The 21,189-nt window shown below is 39.2% G+C and overlaps 1 protein-coding gene across 1 annotated transcript in view; it reads left to right on the forward strand.

The window, feature by feature from the left end:
• LOC126183646 (polyamine-transporting ATPase 13A3-like) overlaps positions 1-20,172 on the forward strand; it is a 265,104-nt gene extending 244,932 nt beyond the window's left edge. The window contains exons 20-22 of the mRNA XM_049925790.1: positions 7,642-7,790; positions 11,839-12,023; positions 15,622-20,172. Of these exons, the coding sequence (XP_049781747.1) occupies positions 7,642-7,790; positions 11,839-12,023; positions 15,622-15,759 (472 nt within the window). The 3' untranslated portion in view covers positions 15,760-20,172. The remainder of the gene's footprint in view (positions 1-7,641; positions 7,791-11,838; positions 12,024-15,621) is intronic.
• The last annotated feature ends 1,017 nt before the right edge of the window (positions 20,173-21,189 follow it).

A 21,189-nucleotide genomic window follows, 5' to 3' on the forward strand; every position in this document is an offset into this window, starting at 1 on the left:
AAGGTGCAACAAAAAGACTGTCGGAAAGTTAACTTTTGGCCAACAAGGCCTTTGTTAAAATAGAAAACACACACACACACACACACACACACACACACACACACACACACACACAAGGAGGTCCACAACTCTTTTGTGGATACATGCGTAGCGAGCACAGGACCCCAAGCTAGTGTGGCCCTTATTCCTTTCCGGGCTGCATACCTTCCTGTACCACATCCTTCCCCATTCCCCATCTTCCCCCCGCCACCTCCGCCTCTTCCCTTCCCTTTCTCCCCCTCTGAGAGTATGTTTAGTGCCTACGTCCAGAGACGCATGCTTGAAACTGTAAAACAGTCTCTCTTCTTCGCTTTCTCTGCTGGCAAGTCTCTGTTCTTCCTTTGTCCTTCTCTTTTCCTTACCTCTTCTCTTTACCCTCTTCTCTGCTGCAGCGTTTGAGACCTCTCTTCTTTCCTTCCCTTTTCTTTGTTCCTCTCTTTCTATTTTTTCCTACCTGTGCATGTCTAAAGGCCAACCCACGCTTTCCCACGCATAGCTGGTGATGGGGTAACGCGTAATTCCCCACCCCGGGTAGACATGTGGGACACATACGTACCCCCTGGATCAGCCAGGGTGGTTAATCGAGCTGGTACCTTCCGAAAGTGCCAATTGGTCCCTGCGTCTGTTTCTTGGGATGTGTGACCTGAGGTGTGAACAATCACCTAAGGCGGGAGTGCCCTCAGAGAGGGCCCACAAGGAAGGAGACGCCGGTAATCATGGGGGATACTTCCGCAATGGTTTCCTCATCTACTATGTCTGCTCACAAGCGAAAGTTAAATGAGTCTCAGCCACAGACAATTCTTCCATCAGTACCACAGTTCCTTGTTGTTTCTCGGTCGGACTAAGGTCAAGACTTCTCCACAGTCAACCCTTTCATTATTCAGAAAGGTGTCGATGCAATTGCAGGTCCTGTAAAGTCTTGTCCCCAATTACAAAATGGCACCTTGTTGTTACAAACAGTCAGTGCCCTCCAGGCACAAAAATTCCTGCGTACTTCATTGCCACATACCTTCCCTGTCCGGGTGGAAGCGACCACACTTTAAATTCATCACGTGTGGTGGTTTATACATGCTCTCTTGACGGATTGTCTGACGAGGAAATTCAAAACTACCTGTCTGACCAGGGTGTAATGGCTGTTCGAGTCATGAAAAGGGTTGACAAGGACTTGGTTCCAACCCGTACTGTCTGCCGGCCGTGGTGGCCGTGGTGGCCGTGGTGGCCGTGCGTTTGTAGGCGCTCAGTCCGGAACCGCGTGACTGCTGCGGTCGCAGGTTCGAATCCTGCCTCGGGCATGGGTGTGTGTGATGTCCTTAGGTTAGTTAGGTTTAAGTAGTTCTAAGTTCTAGGGGACTGATGACCACAGATGTTAAGTCCCATAGTGCTCAGAGCCATTTGAACCATTTTGAACCGTACTGTCTTCTTGACATTTGACAGAGTTCAACTTCCATTGAACATAAAAGCGGGCTATGAGATTTCCATTCGCCCTTACATCCCAAACCCTACACATTGCTATCAGTGTCAGCAGTTCAATCATACCAGCCAGTCATGTTCTATTCTGGCCAAATGCGTTACGTGTGGCAAGGATGCCCATAAGGGTGCTTGTCCACCTCCATCCCCTCGTTGTATCAACTGTATGAGTGGCCACGCTGCTTCCTCTAGAGATTGCCCCATTTTCAAAGACGAACGGCTCATTCAGGAAATCAGAGTGAAGGAAAAGGTGTCGACCTTTGCTGCTCGAAAGTTATTCACCAGTCGAAAGCCTACTATGCCACACGCAGGTCACTACAGCACTGTCCTTGCCTCTCCTCGGCCTACAAAGGAGGCAGCCACGCAGACTTGTGATCTCACCTTTAGTGCCACGGTCGTCAGATCAGCCAGTGCAAAGATCGCCCGTTCAACCTCCCCACTATTACCTGCTCCTTCTATGGCTCACCCTTCATCGGGTTCTGCTAAATTACGAGCCCCAAAATCAGTTACCCAGCCCTCCAAAAAAGAGCCTACTCGTGAAGATTTTTTTACGTACCCCGACTTCACAACCATCGATTCCTCCCTCATCTCAACGTCCTGTCTCCAAGAAGGCTAATAAGAAACCCATTTCCTCTCCTTCTCCGCTGTGGCATGTCTCATCTACAGCACCACCTGGTGGTAACCACCCCTGGCCATCGTCTGTGTCGCCAAGGCGCGCAGCTGGCAGCTGATCAACCGGCCGATCGCTGGTGGCAGGAGCTGCTCCCAAACAACCTATGGATCAGTATCTTCTGCCTTCGGCTGAATGCCGTTCCACGCTGTCGGCCGCAGCCTCTGAGCAGTCGTTGAGTTGAGGGCAACCTTGGCCACATTCTTCCCTTTTCTGTCCACCCTTTGTCCATTATCCATTGAAATATCCGTGGCATTTGAACCAATTGGGATGAATTGTCGATCCTCTTACGATCCTACTCGCTGCTCATCTTCTGTCTTAAGGAAACAAAGCTGCGTCCCCATGATCGCTTTGTTTTCACTCATTTCCAGTCAGTCTGATTTGATCTCCCCACTGTTGAAGGCATTCCAGCACATGGAGGACTCATGATTCTTCTCCATGAGACTTTGTATTATCACCCAATCCCCTTAAACGCTTCCTTCCAAGCTGTCGCTGTCCGTCTTTCCCTTTCTGGATACACCTTCTCTCTTTGTACTGTATACGTTCCATCGTCCACACCAATGGCAAGAGCTGATCTCCTTCATCTTCTTGGTCACCTTCCGCCCCCCTATTTGCTGGTTGGGGACTTCAATGCCCACCACCTGCTTTGGGGATCTCCGCATCCTTGTCCGCATGGCTTACTATTGATAGACGTCTTCCACCAAGCGGATCTTGTTTGCCTCAACACTGGGGACCCTACATTTTTTTCCGCCTCCACGACAAATTTCTCTCATTTGGACCTTTCGGTCAGTACTGTTCCGCTAGCTCGGCACTTTGAATGGTTCGCTCTTGGTGATACACACTCAAGTGACCACTTTCCATGTATCCTTAGATTGCAGCCACAACTGCCATATACGCACCCCAGATGCTGGAAGTTTGTCCAAGCCGATTGGACACTTTTTTCGTCTCTAGCGACATTCGATGACAGTCACTTTCCTAGCGTCAACGATGAGGTCACTCATATTTCAGAAGTTATTCTTACAGCCACAGAACGTTCAATACCTCGCACCTCCGATTTGCCCCGGCGACCCCCAGTTCCTTGGTGGAACAAGGCATGCTGTGATGCAATACGTGAGCGGCGATGTGCTCCTCGTGTTTTCTGCCACCATCCTACTTTGGCCAACTGTATCCGCTATAAGCAGCTCCATGCGCGATGCCGTCACGTCATCTGCGATAGCAAGAAGTCAAGCTGGGACTTCTTTACTAGCTCGTTTAACACCTTCACTCCATCCTCGAAAGTTTGGAGTCGGACTTGACGATTATTTGGCGCGCCTAGTTTCTCCCTGGTCTCTGGGCTCGTGATACCTTAGTAGACCCTCTCGCAATTTCTAACTCGTTGTGTCAACACTTTGCTGAGATTTTGAGCTCTTCAAACTACCCAACAGCTTTTCTCCCGAAGAAATGTGTAGCGGAAGTGCGACCTCTTGCTTTCTCCTCTCAAAATCGTGAAAGCTATAATACGGCTTTCTCCATGCGGGAACTCCAACATGCACTCTCTTCTTCTCGCTCTTCCGCCCCAAGACCGGAGGGTATCCACATCCAGACTTGCTGCATTTATTGTACCATAGTCTGTGCTACCTCCTTCGCCTTTGTAATCAAAATTTGGACTGACAGTACTTTTCCCAGAAGATGGCGGGAAGCTATTGTCATTCCTGTTCCGAAACCTGGAAAGGACAAACATTTCCCCTCTAGCTATCACCCCATTTCTCTCACGAGTAGTGTGTGTAAGGTTTTGGAGCGTATGGTGTATTGCCGCTTAGCCTGGTGGCTGGAGTCCCGAAGTCTCTTAACACCTACCCAATGCACTTTCCGAAAGCATCGTTCTGCAGTTGACCATCTTGTTGCTCTCTCCACATATATTATGAAAAATTTTCTCAGGAAACACCAAACGGTAGCAATATTTTTTGACCCAGAGAGAGCATACAATACCTGTTGGAGGACAGGCATTCTGCGCACACTGTTCTCTTGGGGCTTTCCAGGTCGGCTGCCCCTTTTTATCCATGAATTTATGACAGAGTGCACATTTAAAGTGCGAGTGGACACTCTTCTCTCCCATACTTTCTCCCAAGAAAACAGGGGGACCCCAGGGCTCCGTGCTAAGTGTTGTACTGTTTGCCATTGCCATAGATCCAATTATGGATTGTCTCCTTCCCAATGTCTCGGGCTCCCTCTTTGTGGACGATTTTGTGATCTCATACAGCTCTCAACGGACCAGCCTCCTTGAACGACGTCTTCAAGGATGTCTCGATCGCCTCCACTCATGGAGCATCGAAACTGGCTTCTGCTTTTCTCCCAGTAAGACCGTTTGTGTCAATTTTTGGTGTCGTACGGCGTCTAGGCCCTGTTAACCTTCCATTCGCGGACGTCGCTAAATTCTTGGGTCTTATGTTTGACAGAAAACTGTGCTGGCCCCCCCACGTTTCCTATCTTTCGGCTCGCTGTCTGCAATCCCTCAACACCCTCCATGTTCTGAGTGGTACCTTCTGGGGATCGGACCGAGTGGTCCTTCTTCGCCTCTATTGTGCCTTAGTGCACTCGAAATTGGACTATGGAAGCATAGTTTACTCCTCTGCTCAGCCATCTATTCTTTGGCGTCTCGACTCTGTCCACCACTGTGGGTTACATTTAGCGTCTGGAGCTTTTTACACCATCCCTATGGAAAGCCTTAATGCTGAGACTGCTGAACCTCCACTGCCCAATTGGCGAGCTGTCCTTCTGAGTCGTTATACTAGCCATCTGTCTTCCATGCCTGCTAATCTGGCCCATGACATTTTTTTCGACGCCTCCTTGGATTTAGGGTATGCAGGCCGCCCTTCCTCTCTACTACCACCGGGAGTCCACTTCCGTCAACTGCTATGTTCTCTTTCCTTCCACTTTCCTAAAACTTTCTTGACAACTTGGGGTACAGCAGCGCCTTGGCTCCAGGCCCAGACCTGCCTGCTCCGTGACCTTTGTCAGTTTCCCAAGGATGGTACCCCTTCTCTTGTTTATTGTCGAGCATTTGCTGCACTGTGCGCACAAATGAAGGATACAACATTTATCTACACTGATGGCTCAAAAACATCATTTGGTGTTGGGAGTGTGTATGTTGTTGGCAACACCCCTCATCGATTTCGGCTTCCCGACCAGTGTTCCATTTTTACTGCAGAGCTTTATGCTGTTCTCCAGGCTGTCCAATACATCCGTCACCATCAGCGGCTACAGTATATTATATGCTCAGATTTGCTCAGCTCTCTCCTCAGTCTCCAAGCTCTCTACCTGTCCACCCTCTGGTCCACTGGATTCAGGACTGCCTCCACTTGATCCACTTCGGGGGCATCTCTGTGGAGTTCCAGGACATGTTGGTATCTGTGGAAATGAGGCGACCAATATAGCAGCCAAGGCTGCAGTCTCTCTTCCTCAGCCTGCTATTCGCATGGTTCCCTTCCGTGATCTACAGAGTGTTTTATGTCGTTGTGTTGCTCTTCTATGGCACACACATTGGTTGACACTTCACAATAATAAATTTTGGGAAGTGAAAGCTCTTCTCTGTGCTTGGACCTCTTCCTCCCGAACTCGTCATCTGGAGGAGGTAATTTTAACTAGACTCTGAATAGGTCACTGTCTTTTTACCTATCAACATATTTTAAGTGGCAATCCTCTCCCACTTTGTCCCCACTGCTCTCAACTGTGGACGGTGAGACACGTTTTACTTGAGTGCCCCTATTTTACTCCATTACACTCCCATCTACAGCTGTCGCCTGATATGTCTTCCATTTTCGCAGATGACACGCGCTCAGCCGATCGCGCTCTCGAGTTTATTAGTGTCAGTGAGTTGATGTCAGTCATTTGAAGCTCTTTTTGGGGACAAACAACTCCCTTATATAGTGGTTTTTAAGCTTTTCTTCTGTTTTTAGTTTCCGCACCTTTTTTGAGTTTCGCTCCCATTGCTGCTGGTTTCCAGTTTGGTTGTTTACCTTTTCCTAAGTCACAGGTCGGTCGCTAATAACCATAGCAGTTTTGCACCCTAAAACCATAACTAACAAAAAAAAACGCACACAAATGCACACAAACACACACGCATGCACGCCCCCCCCCCCCCCCCCACACACACACACACACACACACACACACACACACACACACACACACACACCAGAGTCTGGCAGATGGAGCCTACATATTTAGGTATGACATTAAGCTGTATGTGAAAGTCATATGGGGTTAGTATGATATGGTAGGCATGTGAGGTCATCATTCACCATTGTATATTACAAGTAGTCACATTTTTTACTTGTTATATGTAATGATTAGTCAAATAATAGAGAGAGACTCTTAGGAAAATTTTAAATCTAAAACCTTTTTAAAATTAATTTCCATGAATGGAGTCAGGCTGTGCTGCTGTAAAGTGGGATGATATTGCAGTACACTCTTGTAGATCAATTGCAATTTTAAATATATGTCACTGATGTGTCACTAAAGATTACCTGCTTGTACAGCTTAACATACAGTGCACTAACTTACAAGGCAAAGAGGTGATCTTGATCTGGACCTCCACATACAAAAATTTATATCTGCAGCTTGATGCCCTTCCTGTCACCACAAACTCTAGTTACTGATTTAGATAAACATTGTGCTGTTGGTTGGTTGGTTGGTTTGGGGAAGGAGACCAGACAGCGTGGTCATCGGTCTCATCGGATTAGGGAAGGATGGGGAAGGAAGTCAGCCGTGCCCTTTCAGAGGAACCATCCCGGCATTTGCCTGGAGTGACTTAGGGAAATCACGGAAAACCTAAATCCGGATGGCCGGACGCGGGATTGAACCGTCGTCCTTACGAATGCGAGTCCAGTGTCTAACCACTGCCCCACCTCGCTCGGTAACATTGTGCTGTGTATATTTGTGTTGTTAATATTCTGCTTTTGAGTTTGAAGTGGGAAACAAAGTAACATTTTACTTTACCAGTGTGGAAAATTGCCAGAAACCACACTCAGGGTAGTAGATGTAAGAGACCAATTGTTGTTGAAACAGCTCATGAATTCAGTTTGGATCTCCTTGTCATGCAAGGCAGTCTGCTTCATTTTAAGCTATACAAGATGGTTCAAACAGGGTCATCACATCTGGAACAACAGTATGAGATCCACAATATTAATATTTCACAATAAAAACATAAATGTTACTGTTTTGAATTCTGATTTTTCCCCTTTTCCTCATGGCAGTCTTTCTTGAACAAAGATTGTAGATCAACGAATTTGTAAGGCTGGATCTGCCATTCTAAAGAACTTGGAAAACAAGGTTCTACACACCACAGTCTGCATTGCATCTTTTAAATGTGCATATTTTTTATGTGTTGCTTTTATTCTTAGTCTTCAAATTGAAATGGGAGTAATCTTCTACAAATTTTCTTCAAATAGCTTTTCCTGTAATTAATTTGCATTATTTTTCTGCAGGTTTGTGCCCATTGATCCTGCAACACCGGGGGAGCATATTTTGTCTTGGGAAAATACAACAGTATTCTGTACAAGTTGTTTTCAGTATTTAGTACTTGCAGCATTATTTTCAAAAGGCCGTCCACATCGTACACCATTTTACACAAACTGTAAGTTTTAAAGACTCGGTACATGTTTATTATGGTATATATAAATAATGGGAAGACTGAAGGTAACCAGTTGATGCACTGAGTGATTGACAAGCACATAAACAAAATTCAAATCTCCCTAAGTGTTAGGGCACTGTGCCTGTCATTAGCTCAATAATACAGTGAGTAGATACCACCCTACCCAGAACTTTCCAGTATTGTATAATTTTGCCTTTGTGTTCTCTGATTATTTGTTTTGGTGTTCAGTGGTGTTGAGTGACAGAAAATTATGCCAAATGCAGCTCTTTATTCTGTCTTAAAATCTTGCTGTTTTGTGTGCTTTGTGCAAAAGAATCTCCATGGACAATTCAAATGAGCAAGTACAGAAACTAGCACTCAATTTAAGGGCACACTGTGCTAATAACAAAATATATTTTTGAAAGATGTGCCATTGCATTGATGCATGTGACTTGCATGCCAAAAATGCAGTACTTTATTTTTGCACCTCAATCTGTAAGTTATTGCAAGCTACATAAACTGCCTTGTTCATTATGCCTTATTATTTCTTTTGTTACTTTCTTTTGAGATTTTCACATGCTTGTTTTGATGAATGGATTGCAAAAATATCAGAACAAGAAATTAGTTTCACAGATGTCTTACCAAGTAGCTGTAGAGAGAGAGAGAGAGAGAGAGAGAGAGAGAGAGAGAGAGAGAGAGAGTCTGTCTTTTAATTATACTTGTCACATGTATTCTGTTGATTGATTTACTTCAGGCAGCATTATTAAGTGCACTGTTTATTTAGGTACAGAGAAATGACTTATCTTAATTTCAAATATACAATTGATTTCTGTCTCAAATCTATATAAATCTTGCAGTGATACAATGCAGGATGATCAGTGGAAGAATCAGTTTGTATAAGGTTATAACATTGAGGTGCTGATTGATATGTTCATAAATCAGTGCTGGCAAGTGGCTGGATTATGGCAAGACCATGGCCATTTCCTTCCCTTATTCTTGTCAGGATGAATTAGTTCTCCATCTGTAATGACCTCACTATTAGTGGAGAAGCTGCCTCTCTCCTCTTCCGCATTTTGCACTCCCTCACAAAAATTCATAAACATACCATATACTCTCACAGCCATGATAGTGTGTGGATCAGACAACAAAGTCTCTCTTTACAAACTATTTAATTAGTTAATCACAATTAGAATTTTTAAATTTGTCAGTTGATGATCTTCTGTAAGGGAGTTACTGAAATTATTTGTTATTTGGTGTAAATGGGCTCCAAAATTTACCTAAAACATAAATATAATCTTATTTGCATTTAAATAGTTGTAAATATCTGCCTAAACAAGAAAAAGTGTCTTAGACACTCGCTTTGTAAATAAAGCTGTCATAAATGTAATCATATGCTCCCATGATTGGGGTTATGATAATGACTTTGAACTGTAGTGTAAATAACTCTTGGAAGGCTGTCATAATATGTCATCTGGCAGTCTTCATTAGAGTGCCTCCACATTTCATGTTTTGCAACTTCATTTGCAGACCAGAATGTAACATACCACTCTTGATAGAGGATACTAGATATCAGTAGCATTTATTGCTGCTCTTATTACATTTATAATATTGCATGGTAGAAATGGTTGCCTTTAAACTCCTGTATTACTTTTATCACCAATATCCATTATCAGTAATATATGAGTTCCCATTTCGTGATTATATAGACTGTGCAATCCATCAACAGTATTTTCTTCACAAACATCTCCTTCCTTGAGTTTGAATCTGGAACACCTGGTGTGTAAACTATTCTGTGGCACTCTAAGAACATGTTAGTGGCATATAGATTGGTATGGTGTATTTGAGAATTTCATTATTTTTCTTATTGTGCGTAATATTCAGTACGTAGACTAATGACTAGAAGTGGTGTGTAACTAGGAAATGAAGTTGTGGATGTCGGGTGTGTTACAAAGAAACATAAAGCTTAATAATATGGCGTTTGGCATACAGCAGTGTCCAAAACTTGTAATTAGTGCAAGGGGGAAACTGAAAAGCCCTTGTCATGACAACAAAACAATTAATAGAGGATATATTTATTCCTACCTTCCCACATCCTTGGTAATGAGAGTGAATTCTCTCCGAGGTGGCTCAAGAGTATTGGCAATCCCTCCCATTCCTGATCAGGAGCTTGTGAATGTCTGGGAGAGCCCTTGATGACAGGAGACTGCCTGCTATTTCACCATCCCAGAGCACTCCAGACAAGATTCAGAATCTTTGTCAGCCAGTCTATATGAGGATAACTTCACCCTGAGAAATTCATCCACTTCAGCAGCTCAGTGTGGATGGATGGTATTTGTCAACCACAAACAGAAATGTGACACACTGCCGATCCATTCACTGTGAAATCTCTTGACACGAAGACACCACCATCCCTACCCCAATAAACTGATCTTTGCTTGATATTATTGTGATTTTACTGGGTGTCAGTTTCCCTCCTAGGGAGATGCTTGACGAGCATCATTCTTCCAGTTGCAGTTGGATTAATTTATAAAGAGAACATACCTCTATTGTCATAGTTCTATCTCAGTTCTGAAAAGTTCACAATAAAGAAGTCTATTTCTGTCCTGCCATGAATGGTATTTTAGGCATTCTAGCCAGTTTCTAAGAGCCTTGGATACATAATTTGTCAGAAATACACCTTTAGATGCTTGGAGGTCAATGAAAAATTGTTTTGCGAACATCCCTCTACTTTTCCACACAGGTAAGGCTAGACATCTGTCCAGTTGTGGATTGATTACTCTTAGTCAACTTTGTACTGCCTATAATAAACACTTTCTTGAAATTACACTCCTCAGCACATTCAATACTCGGAGATTATGTTGTCTGTTGGACCAGCATCAAGGCACCTGAGGATTCCGCCCTGAATAACAGAGTTTAAAAGACATTGCTTGTGGCATTATACAGCCAGTTATACTAAATGGCTACACTTCACGTACAACGAAAGTATAAACACAACTGAGGCACCATGTACTGCTTTAATTTTCTCTGAGTCATGCATATTTCACGTTCGGAGCACTATTCTTTAATACAAATACACACATGCCCATTTTTTGAGCGAATCTGGATCATTGACACTGATTTACTTATGTTTCTCTTTCCATTTTCCTCCTTCCATGCTTAAGCTTAACTTTTGGATATTGTCAATAACATAGTCATTAGAAATGAATCAGTAGCCCAGTTTGACAAGAATGAGGGAAGAAATCTCTACCTCAGAAGAAATTGATTGTTGAAGAAACCATAAAGAGAATGTAATCTAGAAAATTAGGCAGGCATTGAAACCACACTCCTCCTTAATGTAAGTCTTCTGTCTTGAGCATTGCACCATCTTGCTTGGTAAAAGTAGTCTTTCATGTGCCATGGTGTTCCTTCATTTTAGGGTCCTTCATTAGAATTTACTGAGCATCTCTATAACACAGTTAGTTATCCACACACAGCTCATTTGCTATTTTCAGCTTCCTAACCATTCTTACTTAATACAGTCCCGTGTAGATGACCAACCAAAGTGTGGGTAATACAAACGTCATGCTAGACACATCTATTACATTTGATAATGAACATCTTGTTATACACCGTAAGCTGCACTTCAAATGTATTTACTTGTCAGACCAGTATTCAGGCATACAGCTTATGAGCCGTGGTGTATACTGTGCCCATCTGTATCAGATGACGTGTGTGTCATATTAAAATGTTTAAAGTTTATGATCTCTGTAGTATGCAAATCATCATTTGTACATATCATGAAATTTTGAATTATTAAACAGAATGAGAATGGGCATCTCTTTAAAATATAACATATATCACAGTTGAGTTGTATCTTGTCCCAGTTCTCCCGATAAATTACTCTCTCTTATTGGGCTGCTCTTGTGCAAGATTTATTTTCTCTTTGAATGGCTATATAGGACTATTTTTTCTATGTTAAAGTTTCATATTTTTGTTACAGATAACTATATACCATTTATAATTTTGATATTTGTTTTCCTGACAAGAATTATCACTTACTGTTCTTGTTTAGGTCTGTTAACAACATTACTCATAACACTTGGCAGTTTTACTGCATGGTTGTTAGTGTATCCCTTAAAACCAGTGGCAGAGTTTTTTGAAGTGGAATCACTTTCAGATGTTGAAGGTCAGCAGATGTATAGATTATATCTACTGGGATTTTCTGCAGTTCACATGATCTTAGCATTCCTTGTGGAGGTAAGAAGCTTTTACATCATTTAATTAGTGTTTTGTATTGATGTATTTTGTTTTTTTGCTATAGAAGCTGTTTAATAAAAAGGCGTAACTGAACTGTGAATGGAGTAATTTTGTGTGAAGTAATGTTGAATGCATTCATATTTTAAGTACAAAATAAATGAGAGGGAAAGATTTGAAGGTGTCCTATATAGTGGCTAAACAGTTGTACTTAACAGAGAAATATGTCTTGCTCAGTCTCACAGTATTAAATGCTGTGATAGGGAAAATAAAAATGTGTATCATTTTAGTAGTTTTCTAATACACTGTTTTGATATGTGGCACAGGTTCATAAATGGCTATCAACTGATAAGTATTAGTATTTACAATTATAGTATTGCATACATTGAGGCACAAAAATAGCAGTAGAGCAAAGTAAATTAATTAAATTTTTCCATAATCATTAGATAAGCACCCCTTATTTTATCTATTCTGGGAAAAGAGTACAGTAAAATATGTAAATAGTGGTATTCCTCACAAATATCATCCTCTCTCTCTCTCTCTCTCTCTCTCTCTCCCTCTCCCTCTCCCTCTCCCTCTCCCTCTCCCTTCTGTTGGCCACAAACGCCCTTTTTACCAGTGCTAGTCTGCCTTTGATGTCCTCCTTGCTCCATCTGTCTTTTATCATTTTACTGCCTAGGTAGCAGAATTCCTTAACTTAATCTACTTTGTGACCATCAATCTTGATGTTAAGTTTCTTGCTGTTCTCATTTCTGCTACTTATCATTACTTTCGTCTTTCTTCGATTTACTCTCCGTCTGTAGTTGTACTCATTAGACTGTCCATTCCATTCAGCAGATCATGTAATTCTTCTTCACTTTCACTGAGAATAGCAGTCTCATCAGCGAATCTTATCATTGATATCCTTTCACCTTGAATTTTAAGTCCACTCTTTAACCTTTCTTTTATTTCTGTCATCACTTCTTCGATGTACAGATTGAACAGTAGGGGCGAAAGACTACATCCCTGTTTTACACCATTTTTAATCTGTGCATTTCGTTTTTGGTCATCCACTCCTATTATTCCCTCTTGGTTCTTGTACAACCTATATATTACCGTCTTTCCCTTTAGTGTACCCCTATTTTCCTCAGAATTTTGCACTATTTTACGTTGTTGAACTCTTTCCAGATCAACAAATTTTATGAACATATCTTGATATTTCTGTAGTCTTGTTTACATTATCAACAACAACATTAGAATTACATCTCTGGTGCCTTTACCTTTCCTAGAGCCAAACTAATAGTCATCTGACAAATGCTCACTTTTCTTTTCCAGTCTTGTGTATTTTATTCTCATCAGAAACTTGGATGCATGAGCTGTTAAGGCGATGATGTGATAATTCTTACACTTGTCAGCTCTTGCAGTCTTCAGAATTGTGTGGGTGATTTTTTTTTTTTTCATTTACTATTCTCCTTTTACACAGAAATCAATGGAAACAGTAATTTGTATTTATGCAATAAAAAGATCTGACATGCATAACACATTAATAATGGAAGTAGTTTGATAAAAAACCACCTTTGGTCTCGCTGCTGATAATGTGATATTTCAATTGATCACATTCTAGTGACCATCAGAAGAGCATCATGGACTGAAGAAGACTTCACTCAACCTGAAATTTATTAGCTCGCTGTGTAAATTGCATGCATGCATTAAGATAATGGTGGTAGACTGACCACACTAACCTGTGGGCAGGACCCTCAGTGATGGAATTGTTGAACCCAGCTGTCCTCAGGGTTGTCACTCATCATGGCCATTGGCATACTCTACCTTCTTCATCTGTAGAAAATTGTGTAAATGAAAGGGGCCCATGCATTATCCAACTGGTAGCCAATATCAAATTTAATCAGATTTTATACAATGCATATTCCCATGGATTTTTTTTAATAATGGTGTCCCAATATGATGTAGCTGTGGTGAAAGTGATTGTTTTGTCATACTGCATTGAATGTCTGAATGGAGAAACAGTGTTCAGCAATAACATTGGTTCCATAAGACAAGTACAGCATTGATGTTCAGTACAGTACTCTTCCATGTGGTGCATGACTGATTGTGTAAGCCATACCACATTGGCAAGATTTTTGTGGATTCTGGCCTGCTGCAATAACAAATCATACTTCACTGATCCCTGAAGGTCTGAAATGTTAGAGTGTGGGTGGAAAACCACTTTAACCTGAAATTTCCTGGAGGATTCTGATTATCTTGAGTGAAATATTGCCAGCGAATGGAAATAAAGCTAGGGATTTTACTGGTGTGCTATTCTCTTTATCAAGTTCCTAGTTTTTGCCCTTAAGTGGCTAGAATATCCATTGTCTTTGGATGGGCAAGCTCTTCAAGCAAACTACCCAGATCCAAGGCTGTGTAAGTTGTATGTGCCAGTGTTTTAAGCACACTCATAATTTCCAGTGGGCGAATTTTCAAATTAAAGTCCGTATGATTGGGCTTGCAATAAAGTGAACTCTCCAGAGGGCCATCATTCTTCTGTCTATGGAGCACTTTGAAGAAGGAGTGCTGGAGTCAGCATGTTTAGATGAAAGTATCATAGTGTGGCCACAAGGAGAAGATACATTAATGGAGTTTTTACATCATATCAACTCCTTTATAAGAACGTTCAGTTCATTGTGTAAATAGAGAAAGATGGTTGTCTGACTTCCCTTCTTGGCTTAGTAAAATGAAAGAATGATGGCTCTCTGGGGCATTCAGCTTACTATAAGCCTACTCGTACCAACTTATACTTGCAATAGTTGAGTTTTCATCACCTAATGCACCACATTTTCCTGTTACAAGCTTTGATACCTGATAAGTGATTTTGGAATTACAGCTCACCCTGCAATTCCCTGCTTATAGTGTTCCTTTTGTATTGTTTTGGTGCTGACGTGGTTCGTGAGTACAACATTCAGTTCTGTAGTGACTTTTGCAGCTGTTGTCCTCACAGTTTTCATCACAATTCCCTTCAATACTATCTGTCATCATGATCACCCAACTCACACTTCCATCTGCATTGTGACTTAGTGGATGATGATTTTCCAGTTTCCCTGTATGCGGTATAAATTTTCGATATGGTGTCTCTTGAAATACAAAACACTTCAGCTACCTTGGTTACGGAAGCACCCACCATATGAGCACCAACAATTTTCCCTAGCTCAAATTCACTTAACGGTGACATAATGCACTCAAAACTACAAAGAATACTGTTATGACCATGACTGACACTTGCAGCTGATACTACAGTGCAACCTGCAGGCTTGGCTAGTATCTGCATGTAGGTTCAGTCATACATTTCTCATGGTGTTTCCATGTATATTGCAATATGAAAAATGAAGCTCATTTAGAGTGCTATTGCAAGCACATAGAATAAAATTTGACAGCAAACATGCCACAATACTAAAATAATGTAAGTTAATAAAGAATCTGTGACAGGTAGCAGTTCCTGTAAAACACATTTATAACATTTTATTGTAGTTGCTACTGTAGAAGCATTCATAGTGAAGTAGAGAGTATTAATTATTTAGAATTTGTTTTGTGGTGCAACATATTTAATCCATGTTGGATTTATTTTTTTTAGACCTGTGTGGCAGACAAGAAGTGGATGAAGACATTTCTTCATTGCATCACAAGAAAGCGTGAACCAAAAAGTAGATATAAGAAAGTATGTCTTGATATGGCTACTAATGATACGTTGTTAAATTATGTTGATTCATAGAGACAGCTGAGTAGTGTGTAACTACTCATATCTTACATTCATGTTTTTTCTTTGTTGTCTTATAAAATCTCCAAAGTATTTCAACCACATAGAAACCAAAGAATTTTGGTGTCAAAAATGGATTGTATTCAAATATTATTTTATAAGAAAGAATTAATATAATATATAGTATTACATGAATCTTTAAATATAAATTTTATGTTGATCAATCAGTGTGAATCTTATGTTATAAGTATTTTTAATCTGATTTTGTCAATTCTTTATCATGATCTGTAGCAAACATATTGTAGCTGTTGAAGTCATTCAGTTGACCTAAGGAAAAAATTTTATTCCATAGAATGCTTATTTTAACTGTGATGATTTTATAACTGTGATGATTTTATAACTGTTTGTTGAACATTATGCTCAGTCTTGTCAAGACAGGGCTTGAAAAATCAGACGTTAGCTGCTTAACAAGTGCTGCCATAATATTTAGAGAGAAAATTATATTCAATTTTGCTGAAACAGGTTATGTGTTACCTGTGGGTTGTGTATTTACATCTTTAAAGGCATTATGTTGTAGCTACACAGTGTTCCTGACATTCAGTATTTTCTGTATAGTCAGTTTTAGTGTGATGATATTTTGTTTCTTTTTAAATTATGGCTGTGTGTAATTATCAGTATTTACAGAAAAAGCTATTTTTAATGATATGAAAAGTTGCTACTAAACTAAATACTTTTTGTGATTTTAGGGAATCATTCCAATGTGAGATTTTTAATTTTTGCATGTGTCAGTTTAAAATTCTCTTGACTTATTTTCATGCTAAAATATGTTAGTACTTTTGGGTTCTATTGCTGTATACTTTTATAAATACTTTAATCAGTTGCTGGAGAAAATTTTGTGGTTATTTTATGTTTATTATCTATCATTTTTAAATGCATATTTTAATTTTCTCTAGCAATGTGGTAATTCATAACAGAAATAAGAAGACCACATGATATGCAAGAAATAGTGTGTTTGTGGAAACTACTGAAACTATAAAAACTATTTTCTTATCATTTTTAGATCTGTATGTATCTGAATTTCAGACACCTGCACCATCCAGTGTTATATTTTTATTCTGCTCCTGCTCTATTTCATTCTGTTTTCTGCATTCTTGTGTTCAATTTTAATATGTCTTTTTGGTCTTACTGAGTCTTCCTCTGTGCTTTATATCAAGAACTTGTTGGTTAGTCCCATTTTCTTCTGATGATTGAATGCTTGCAGCTGTCAACGTTGGTTATCTGTTTAACCTTATCTGAATCTCTTATACTATATTCCTTGACAATCTAGAAATGTATACATCTTGTGTTCCTTAATGCCATTGTCTTTTTTCATGATGTTGTCAGTATACAACAGTATTACCAACTGACTCTTACATTTTGTCGTTTCTGTTCTTCATATCGTTTACTGTAATGTTTGGTAAGTGCAATGAAATTATGTGATGATAGAATGCAAGTGTAATATTGTCTAATTGCTAAAACATAAATACCATTCTATGTTTTTTTCATTCAGCTAAGTATTTTCAATAACTTCATCTAGATAAATAATAATGCATCACCATCTTGCCATTTTTGAATAAGCCATTTGTTGCTCATGCATTTCAACTTCTGAATCATTCCTACACAACTCTTGATCAGAAAGAGATTGGCTTGATTAACCCAAATTTTTGCTGAGTCATGCTGACTGTTGGAAGTTCTAACTTCTAACATTGATCATGTCTTGGTTTTTAAAGTTTTCTCTTTTCCATTGAATTTTTTAGCGATGCTTTATAGTCACCACTAGGCTTAATAGAAGCATAATGTGTTATGTTCAGAGTCCTAGTAAGGCCATATGTAGCTCCTTCATACATGTATAATTTTTTGTCCATTTTTGTGTATGAAATATTCACAGTGTGATTTGAATTGTTTGCAGTAAGGGAAGATTAAATGGCAGGCATAAGGGAAAAAAATTAACAACTAAGTGTTTGGATATGACAATCATTGTAGTCTATGGGTCTACTTCTTTTCCTGATAGTATGTTGTTATTCTTCCTGTTATTGCTGGAATTGTTTCACTCTCCTTTGATACATATTCCAACTATGTGCTCAGTTTTTCTTTCTGTATGTGGACTGAATGTTTGCTCAACATACTGATCTTTCTTATATATCTAAGGAAATCACACTTTCCTGGAGACATAAGAGTCTCAACTTTATCTTTGCTAAACATAGCAGCTGAAGCAATAAATTAAAATTTGCGCCTCAGCTGGGACATTAGCTGTGTGACTACCACAGCTGCACGGACTACCTAAGTCCAATGCCTTCCCTAACATAAATGTCAGCCCTTCCTTTTCAAATGGATGAGGAAAAAGGTTTTGAGAAATTTTTAAACTTGTCTTTCAAATACTTAGAAGAAGGAATTCAAAATTTAGTGACTCATAAGATTTTACACAAGGAAAAATTGTGTTTTTATTTGTTCTTATTCTTCTAGAAGCATACTGTTTACATATACACACTTTAATCATCCATGCTGCCCACTGTATCAGGCTTTAGCTAATTGTCAAACAGGTGGGCTATGTGACCTCCTCTGCCCCCCTCCCCCCTACCCATTAACTGTTCTAACAATATTGTGATAAATGTTATATTTATGTAGCATGTTGTAACTCGTAACTATGGATATTTTCTAGGTGTGTCAAGTTGTTGGTATTATAAGTTCATTCAAATTTTGTATATATGTGCAAGTTTGAGAGGATCATCTAGAATAAGCTTATGCAATGTAAATGATGGCTTCTGAGTGGCTTACACCAGTCTTCACTGTGGGAATCTCTGGTTTTTCTAATAGATACAATGCCTGTGAAATGTCTTATGAATAGGTAATTTACAAAGTCATCCTTCTGTTATGTAACGTCATGGTTTGTCAAAAAAGTGATTATCATCCTATGATTTCATGATGGCTAAGTTAAAGGAAGTTTTTTCTGGCAACATTTCATTTCTTCTAAACTTCTTATCACATCATTTAACAAAAGTGTAACGAAGCAGCCCTCCCAAAGGTAATCATTAAAAATGCAATGGCAAAACATTGCTCAAGGACTTTAATTGAAATTAAATTGACAGAACCAACTGTTAGTAATATTGTTAAGAATATAAGTTAAAAAACATTGAATGCAAGAGAAAATCCTTATAATTCAATTTGTAAATCATTTTCAGTAATGAAGGAGTGCAATAGATTGACTGGCAGCATTGTCATTATGATTCCAGTTTGTTAAATTATCTGAAGCATGGGACTGTTTGTTCTTGATTATTTTTGACCTCTCAGTAAAGTGAACATTTCCTTATTGAGGCCTTATCCTGTCTTTTCTAATATTTATGTTTTGTGCATTCAGATAAAAATTAAGGCTTAAATATCCAGTTACTTCGACATTCAATGTTTGCTCTAAGCATAACAAGTTATATTCCACTGCTGCCACTTATCAGGTATGTAAGGACACTCAAAAATTAGAAAAAATTCTAGATATAATCATTGTTGTATGCTAATTTGGTTCTTTTGTTGCCCAAAAATCTCTCATAATCTATAAATTCTCAAAGTAAGTTTTTTGTGCAAGAAAATTTGAAGTGTAATTTACTAGGAAAACAGATCAGTGAATTTATGTTAATGAAAATTTTGAAGAAAGGAAATAGCAAACATTTAATAATTTAACTTTCTCTGAGAATATTGAGACATTACTCTTGGATTTTAAGTTCTTACCTATCTCCCCTTTTCCCTTCCTCTTTACTGCATTTTCTGCTTTAAGGAGTATTGTGGTTTGTAGTTTCATCAAAATAATGTCGATGTTGTTGCTAGTCTTTATGATGGAACTATTACCCACCTAGCACCTGTTTCACTGTTTTTGTTTTTCTCTAAAAAAAAAAAATCCCCCCAATAAATATTTCTTCCAATCAAATGTGATATAGAAACAGTAAATTAGACAGCAGATTTACTTCTGATATTCCTAAGTATCTCTCAAAAAAGTAAAAACATTGTAAATATTTTTAATGATTATTATTTTTATTATTAAATTTCACTAAAATATCAAGAATCTCTGAGTAACTGTAAGTTGCCAGTTTTGCAACATCCATTGTGCCTCACTATTTACGAGCCTGTTTCCTCTGCAAATCATTGCAGAGTTTACTGTAGACGATGTCCAGTAAATATTAAGACTGACCTTTGCTGTATCACATTTTGATATGTAGTTACTCTATGTTGCTGTATTTAATGGACTATAGCAGTTTTAATATCAGCACAGAGGTAACAAGGAGGGACTTCAACAAATTTGCTCTCACTTTAATGGCATCTTGATGCATGTGTGTTCCATAACTGTTATGTGTATTATAAGTAAATGATTTTGATCATATGAATTACAGTGAAACATCCATGACATTTAAGCATTTATTTTCTTTCTTTTTAGGTTTTGTTTCTTCTTATTTATCTACATTTGTGTCCACTTGAATCATTGGACTCCCTCAATTGGAAAAAAATTGGCTATAATTCATTTTAGTAACTGAACAATTCTTAGAAGTAGTGACTGGCATAAATTTTATATTAAAAACAAATTGTTCAAAACAATATTTTAAACCATGTAGTACAGACAGTACTAATTTTCATTAATTGATAGATTGAAAATCTATTTTGAAAATAAAATTGAGTCTTTTTACAGAGTGTGTTGTTTCTTTACTTCATTGTAATTTATTGTGTAGTTGATATTTAGTTTCCCATTAATAAATCCACAAAAAAAAGACTATACTTGCGTCAGCTTAATTAAAATTTTTCGTTCTGGTTTTCTGGTAAATGTTAGACATTGCTTGTATGTTGTAAAAATTTGTTCATTATGTTGTGTGCATTTAGAGCTAACTCAGGTCTCTAAAGCCAAATAGGATATTCGTGTTTAGCATGATTGCTGTTGTGACAGTCAGGCTAGTAGTTTTTTCACATAAAACTACAGTAATGAATCTGACACATTTTTACTTTCCTCGTCTGCCTCTGTAGTTCAGTGTTCAGGTTGTCTGGCTACTCTACAGAGGACCTAGGTTTGATTCCACATACTGCTGGGGATTTTTTCCTTGGTGGGAGGACTAGAACAGATTGCACTCAGCATTGTGTTGTTATTTGAGGAGCTATTTGAATGGGAAGTCATGGCTCCATTGTCTGGAAGCCAACAATGGCTGGGAGACTGGTGTGTCAATGCCGCACCACTCCGTACCACATCCAAATCATGCCATAGGCAGAGTATGACATGACTGTCGCATATTCTCAAGTGGTCTATCTGAGCAGAATGTGGAACTCTACTTTGCTTTTACTTTTATGAAATTTGATAAATTTACTTGTATCAAAAACTTTTGCATTTGCAGTACTTCCTTTCTCAGCACATTACACACTTTATTGCTGTTCATAAACTCT

Source organism: Schistocerca cancellata, chromosome 4, assembly GCF_023864275.1.
Source record: "Schistocerca cancellata isolate TAMUIC-IGC-003103 chromosome 4, iqSchCanc2.1, whole genome shotgun sequence".
Classification (NCBI taxonomy): Eukaryota; Metazoa; Arthropoda; class Insecta; order Orthoptera; family Acrididae; genus Schistocerca; species Schistocerca cancellata.